General features: G+C 48.5%; 1 protein-coding gene across 6 annotated transcripts in view; it reads right to left on the bottom strand.

The window, feature by feature from the left end:
* Window positions 1-1,710: 1,710 nt before the first annotated feature.
* The window catches only part of srgap2 (SLIT-ROBO Rho GTPase activating protein 2), a 98,417-nt gene continuing 93,047 nt past the window's right edge, over window positions 1,711-7,080 (bottom strand). For all 6 annotated transcript variants that reach the window (XM_069190381.1, XM_069190383.1, XM_069190386.1 and 3 more), the window contains one exon: window positions 1,711-6,330. In XM_069190381.1, the coding sequence (XP_069046482.1) occupies window positions 5,893-6,330 (438 nt within the window). In that variant the 3' untranslated portion in view covers window positions 1,711-5,892. The remainder of the gene's footprint in view (window positions 6,331-7,080) is intronic.

Below are 7,080 nucleotides of genomic sequence, written 5' to 3'. Positions count from 1 at the left end.
TGCAGTGGCTCTACGGCTTATGGTATGCGGGTGTGGCTGGAAGGTTGCTGGTTCGTATCCTACGGCCGGCAGAGGAATCCTACTCCTCTGGGCCCCTTAACCCCAACTGCTCCAGGGACGCCATACTGTAGAAATGGCTAACGCTGCGCTCTGACTCCAAGCTTCTCTCCCTGTCTGTCTCTTACGGAGAGCAAGCTGTGGTATGCGACAAGACAAACTCCTAATACAAGAAATTGTATATGGCCAATAAAGTGATTTAAAAAAAAAAGCTTTGTGGATTTCCTAGCATTTCGTTTGAGTATTTCAAAGTACAACCGATTCAGCGTCAATACTGTATTAATTTATTTTGTGACTACTGCTGTTGCTGCGAAAAAAAAAAGAAACATCATTGTCGTATCCATTCAAAAACCTTTTAAAATAATTCATCGACACATTTAGCTCTTGATTATTAGCGCAAATGTCCACACGAGGGCAGTATAACGACACCCCATAATAAATGTAGGCGTGTAAATCTGCTCTTCCCTGCTATTGTATACCCGCCTTCACCGTTGTGAGGGCTTGATGACCTGAAAATATCGTCAGTAATTGTAAGCGAGCTTTTACACAAACGTTACTAAACAATTCGAAAAAGGGACAGGGAGATATTGATGAGGAGAGGAGGCAGACAACAAACAAAATGAATAAAATCAGGTAAATATCTTCCAGTTTTATCCAGTTTACGGTCAAAGGGGAGCCAACGTCTATTCTACCAAGAAAGGGGATAGGCAGGGTACACCGTAGTTGGGACGCTAGTCCATTGCAAGTTACACACAAACACACACATTCACACCTGGGCCAGTGTTCCCAAAAGCCAATTCATTTACCAGTGTGTCTTTGGAATGTGGGAGGCAACTAGAGCACCCAGAGGAAACCCACACAATCTCCCCACAGATAGCATCCCAAGTCAGGAATCGAACCCAGGGCCCCAGCACTGCAGGGGAGCAACGCTAACAACTGTACCAGCGCGCCACCTGTGACGGATGGATGAAGACAACGAAACAGGTGAAAAAATCCTAAAAGAGGATTAAAAAAGCTAAAATAGTCCACAGCCTGCTCTTAGGAACAGAACAGAGACCTGCATCAATAGATGAAGGATTGAGCCCCGACAGCAGGAAACGGCAGTAACCAGCGAAGGACGAGACGAAGGACAAAACGCCTGTGCGCCGCCCCAAATGGAAGTGGACAGAAATAAGGACAAAGATGACTAGAGAGGATCAGACGGAAGGAGAAGATGGTGCAGCCTGGATATCCAGAGCACTTAGCATCACAAGTTCGCGCCCAACCCGACAGTGCCTGGGTCTCCTCTCCCTGCGGGCCGGCACCCACCTGCCGGTGCGGGGTCCCGGGCTGAAAAGGCAGATTCTGGCGGCGCGGTGGGTCATCTGGGCCCGCAGTGTGCTCGTGCTCCGCCTCCGTCCTGAGTCCCACGTTTCAAAGCCCACCTGCAGCATCGCACCAGTTTTCTCTTCCCCTTCAGTCCATTGAAAGGTTTTCCTCTCTCCCACATCTTAAGCCCACCCTCAACCTTTAAGCCGCACCCTTAAGCCTGCTTTAATAATAACGTAAGAGTTCAGATCGGTGACGCAACTGAACCCAGAAGAGCCCAAAGCCAGTCACACTTACGGTGTAGAAATGTGGTTTCCTGAATGAATGAATGCAATGTCAGTGATATCTATAGCAAGCAAGTTTTATTTAAAAAAAGGTTTACTACAAGAACTACACATGTACTCGTATGAGGTCTATTTCAGAGTAAACTACTATTGCTATTACTGTACAATATTGTACCAAAAAGAATAACGTACCTCTGCAATGTACAACTTTGTATATACAAAGTACATTCAAACACAGGTTTAGTCAGGTAATATATAGACATTTCAATGGACCACTATAAATATATTTGACATTACAGTCTTTTTTGTTGGTTTTATTTTTTAAAGTTGACGAGAAATACCAATTTAATAATTACAGTAATATAATTAAAAAAATCCTCACTCAACCAGCTCACAAGCACACAAAGGCAATTTCAAGTGCATCTTGATGTCTGACCATAAGAATCCGGAATAGAACCTCTCCAAGGTTTGAGCTACGGCACGGAAATTACGAAAAAAGTAAGGATTAAAAAAAGCACAGTTTTTTAAGCTCATACTGTATAACGCGAGCTAATGCCATTTTCTGTTCTACACATCCAAAACACTGAAATCCAGTTTCACAGAAGAGGTAGGAGACACGTCACGTAGTAGTCAACCTACCCACATGTAATGCAATCAGATAAGGTCTATTCACAATGCAGTGATCACAAGGAGGATATTCAAATAGCAATAGAAGGTACATGGAGATTGAGACAGGAATGTCTGAGATACACAGTAACAAAAACAACAATACAAAAATAAGCTCCAGTTTTTGACCAAAAAAAAACAGTTTCCGATGCATTTATTTATTCAGTGGATCCTTAACGCTACAGAGGTCTTTGGACAAGCGATGTCCTTCAGTCCGCTACAGTTTGTCTTCAGGTGACAGCAGAGCAAGGAGATGGGCGAGGGGTCCGTGGCCACACTGTCCTTCTCCGGCTGGGACGCAGACCTGCACGCCGGCCCTGGTCCGGCAGACTTTGGTAGGCGCCCTGCAGCTGCTGTGGAAGATGGAGAAGCCTGCAGCAGCCCCCCTGCAGCACGGCTGTTCATTACCCTGTTCGTCTGATTATTGCAAATCCCCCTGATACGCTGGCACCTCCATTACAGTTAATGAGTCACCTGATTCTTCCTATAATGATCGCAGGCCCCAGCACAACCCCTAACTGGCTACACACCTGCCTCCTGCACTGAGCAGTGCCCAGGGGTGAGAGTAGCCTGGCTGGAGTGCAGAGCGAGGCAACATGGGAATCCCATGAGAAGATGAAGCGCCTTCCCCCCTCTCCCCCACCAAATACACGAAAACACAAAAAGTCAAACTCCCTAAAACAATATACAGAACCCCATGGCTGAGCCGAACACCTCAACCAACCCCCGCCCACCACAGTCTGCAGATGGGTATTGCTGAGACTGAGACAGAGATGACAACGCCCTTTCCTCCACCCCAATTACCCCCTGCTGCTGAAGTGCACAGGCGCGCTCTCTCTGTGGCTCTCCAGGGTCACCCAGCTTTTCTTCCTGGGGTGGACAGCGCTTGCCGACGCTGCCAGGTGTTCAAGCAAGCGACAGCCTACAGGCCTGCAGAGACACAGCCCTCTTGTGCCATCGGAGCTCTGGCTTCTCCCTGGGTCAGAGCACTTCTCAAAACCTGCATCCATAGAGGCTCCATGTGAGCCCCTCTACCCAGTGCCCAGTGGCGCGGCAATGAGTGGGCTTCAGGGCCCGAAGACATTGAGCGCAGGACTTATGCACACCGCATTTATCTAAAACTGAAAAATCTTTTAAAAGAAATCCACAGAGCCGTGAATGATCCAGTCTCTTTTGTCAAAGCTTCCGGAATAAAGGATATCAAAAAACAGCTGTAAACACTCGGGACAAAACTCTTTCGCTTGGCTTGAACCCAGGGCACAGGCTCTGCAGGCCTGCGGGGGATCTGTGGGCTCAGTGACCACTGACTAACACAGTGCTTTAAAAGTAAACGCACAGTAAAAAGGCAAGACACAGGCAGGTATTGCTCTTCCATTTGTCCCCAATAAGACTCGGAGGATTCAGCGTTAGTTTACTACTGAAACTGAGCAGCTTGGTCTTGGGATCTGAACTGCAGCGATTGCTGGAGTTAGAAGTCTATACCCGCACATTGATCCTCCCCTGTTCATAGTACAAGACGTCTTCTTACTAAATACCAAGTCAAACACATACACGTGTCTTTCTATGAGCTAAGAGCAGGGAGCTGCAAGAGTGCGAGAACTGCACAGGAGCAAACAGAGGCTAATTCCATGCCAGGAACAGGACTCCAAAAGACCACAGCACTTTGGCCGAGTGACTCATCTGAAGAAGGCCCCTCTGCCATTTTACTGTGTATACTTCAAAACATACTCTAGCAGTTTATTTTACTAATAAGAGGTAACTTGCAACTTAATGTTAGTGGAATAAAACAGGTTGATATTTATGAAAAAACAATTTTCATAATATACACAGAACTCACTGAAATCAACAAGGATATACGGCGCTAGATTTATTGCTGCTGGAGCCATTTCTCTCTCAGACTGTCCTCCCCGCGCTCTGTGATAGGCCCATCTGAGAAGGGTCATGGGTGAAAGGTCAAACCCTCTTAACCTCCCTTCCCACTATTTCAAGAGGAATCACATTTCAGATGAAGTTACAATATACAGGATGTTAAGACAAGCCTTCATTTGTTGTATTTTGTTCTTAAAAAAAGCACAAAAATGAAAAAAAAACTATAAAACCTAAACACATAAAAGCAAAACAAAAGACAAATTCATTTAATCTTATAATACTTATAATAAAGAATATAAAAAATATAATTGTGCTTTGACCTAATCCAATGCACTTTTAATATGGAAAACTCCCTTAACAAACATTAAAATGCATTATCTCCAGTATTCCAGTTATCATACCTGTCTGTAGATAGTACAGAAAAAAGGACTATTGTCTTTACAGTCAACCAGCCAGGCATAAAAATCTGTAAGGAGGACCTACTGATATCATGGAAGATCTAATGGCTGAGCTTTTTAACCTCGCCGTGCTTTCAAACAGCGGTGACTCTCAAACTAGCCGCGGGTCCATCAGAGCATGAACCGTTTCGCATTGTGGCCAGGGTCAGCATGATGGCTCCCAGCAAACGCCCAGAAAACAGAACTAAAACTTCAAAGAAGCTTCCAACATCTACACCTGACTCGGCTTGCATGAGTTTTTCCAACAAGGATGGAGGCAGTTAAGCACTGAACTCGCTGCCAGGCTTGTCAAAGCCATTGAGTCTCGAAGTCTGTTATGACTTAAATATTGACATTATCTCACCACTGTCTACCTATCTGCGCAGAAGCTGTGTGCACGTTACTTCACTGCTTTCCTGGCAAGAGTGTGGAGATTATCTTACGCATTGGAGGGGATGCAATCGTTGTCAGCATCTGTTTCCTGACACCTACTCTGCTGAACTAATTCCGGAGGAATGAGATGTGGAGGGAAAAAAAGCAGTCTTGACAGACCTATCGACAAACAGGCAGAACCTTCTTCTTTTAACAGTGTCCAATTTAATTTTCCAAGAAAGATCATCAGGAAAAAAAAAACAACTTTCTCTACCACCCTAAAAATCTTCCGTTTGAAAAAAGAAGAGAACACCTTTGCTGGTTTCTCGTTTTCCCTGTACAAAGAGTGAATCAAACTCGAGTGTTTTGTTCCGCGCTGAGGAATCCAAGTCTCTTCCTACTCGAGCAGCGGAGTTACAGATCGTCTCCTCTCCCGGCCCACGTTCACAGCTGGGGATCAGTAACAGGAGCGGCCAGTGACACGCCCGTACGGGACAGGGGTCAGAGAAACCACAGGGGCCCCTCGAGAGTTCCCGACCCTCTCTCTCCAGAGGGCCGGCGAGGGACAAAAGATCGGGATGAATCCTATTCCAAACAGGAGGTCCTACATATATGTGTAACAGATTTAAGACCAAAAAGGGAGCAACCAGCAAGCTTTTCTCAGACTCAGGCTGCTGCTCCTGATGTGCGCGTGCACAGATGTCTTCCAGAAAACAAGTTCTACATTCAGCTCCCCATGCAGCTGCGGAGAGTGATGTCTTGATGAAATGATATTCTGCCTCGTCCCCAGGAGCGAGGGGGAGGCAGGCCTTTCTCTTGCTGTGAGGCTCTGCTCGGCCCGCCGCCCGCTGCCCGCCGCCGCCAGCAGGGGGCGCTCTCACAGGAGGGGGGGGGGTGCCTCAGACGGGACAGGACTTGTCAGTGGGGGCGAGCGGGGGAGGGGGCGTGGGGGGCCTGGTGGAGGTGGGGGAGCCCACAGCAGGGCTGGCAGTGCCGGCCTTGGGGAAGACGACGGGTTTGGGGCGGGTGGCCGGGGGGCGCCCCTCCCGGGTGAGAGCGGGGCCCTTGGCGGGGGCCTTGGCGGGCCGGAAGCCGCCGGGCACGTCGCTGGCGGAGCTGGAGCTGCGCTGCAGGGGGTGCGAGGACGAGTCCGAGTCCTTGAGGAGCCGCGAGTGCAGCGGGCTGGAGGGCTCGGAGGTGGGCCCCAGCGCGGGCGCCGGCGAGCTCTTGAGCTGCTCCAGGGTGTCCAGCACCACGTCGGGGGCGTGCTTCACGCTGCTCTGTCTCTCCAGCTCCCGCAGCTCGTTCAGCGCCGTGTTCATCGTCGCCTCGATGTCCTGCAAGAGGGGCCCGAGGCCAGAGGAAATGACATCACAGCTCAGACAGGAAGCCGCGTTCGGCGATGGCAGGCAGGCAGGCAAGCAAGCAAGCAAGCAAGCAAGCCGCAAAATCAGCACCTGAACACGCAAACAGGAGACGCAGAAAGGAAGGCCGAGTCAGGAGGTACTGGGTTATCCCACCCATCTACAGGTGGGCACTTCCAGCAGGCTTATTGAAAAAAGGGTGATGGAGACATTCGATTGCAGTAAACGGAGATGTAATTTTTTCAATATTAATTAAGTGAATGAATATTATCGCATCAATTTAATGTTAGCGTTTCACTTGTAAGCCGTTTCTCTGAGGACAGTTGCCCTAAAGAGAAAAGCTATTTTAACAGCTAGACCTGCATTTCTCTTGCTGGGCCTCTCGAGCTCAGGGGGGTGTTCTTATCAGCCTTCCCTTCACTGTACAGGCTCTGTGAGAACAGGCTCAGCTATGTTTAGGCTACTGCAGTAGGATCTGAGCCGAGCCTTCAAGGTGAGCAGGGCACCCAGATAATTTCCAAACAGAGGGAGGGAGAAAGGGGGACTAGTGACTGTTGGAGCACAATCCCTTAATTGTTCATCGGTAACCGGAGAGGACCTGAGAAATTATTAATAGCAGAACACACCTTTTAGGTGCGCAGGGGCCTGAATAAAGCCCACACTACCAGCACAGGACAGGACCGCGTGACTGATGTCTGAAATGTGACGAGGTCCGCGGTGAAA

This window comes from Lepisosteus oculatus, chromosome 5, assembly GCF_040954835.1.
Source record: "Lepisosteus oculatus isolate fLepOcu1 chromosome 5, fLepOcu1.hap2, whole genome shotgun sequence".
In the NCBI taxonomy this organism is placed as follows: Eukaryota; Metazoa; Chordata; class Actinopteri; order Semionotiformes; family Lepisosteidae; genus Lepisosteus; species Lepisosteus oculatus.
This window is presented reverse-complemented; position numbering and strand designations above follow the sequence as displayed.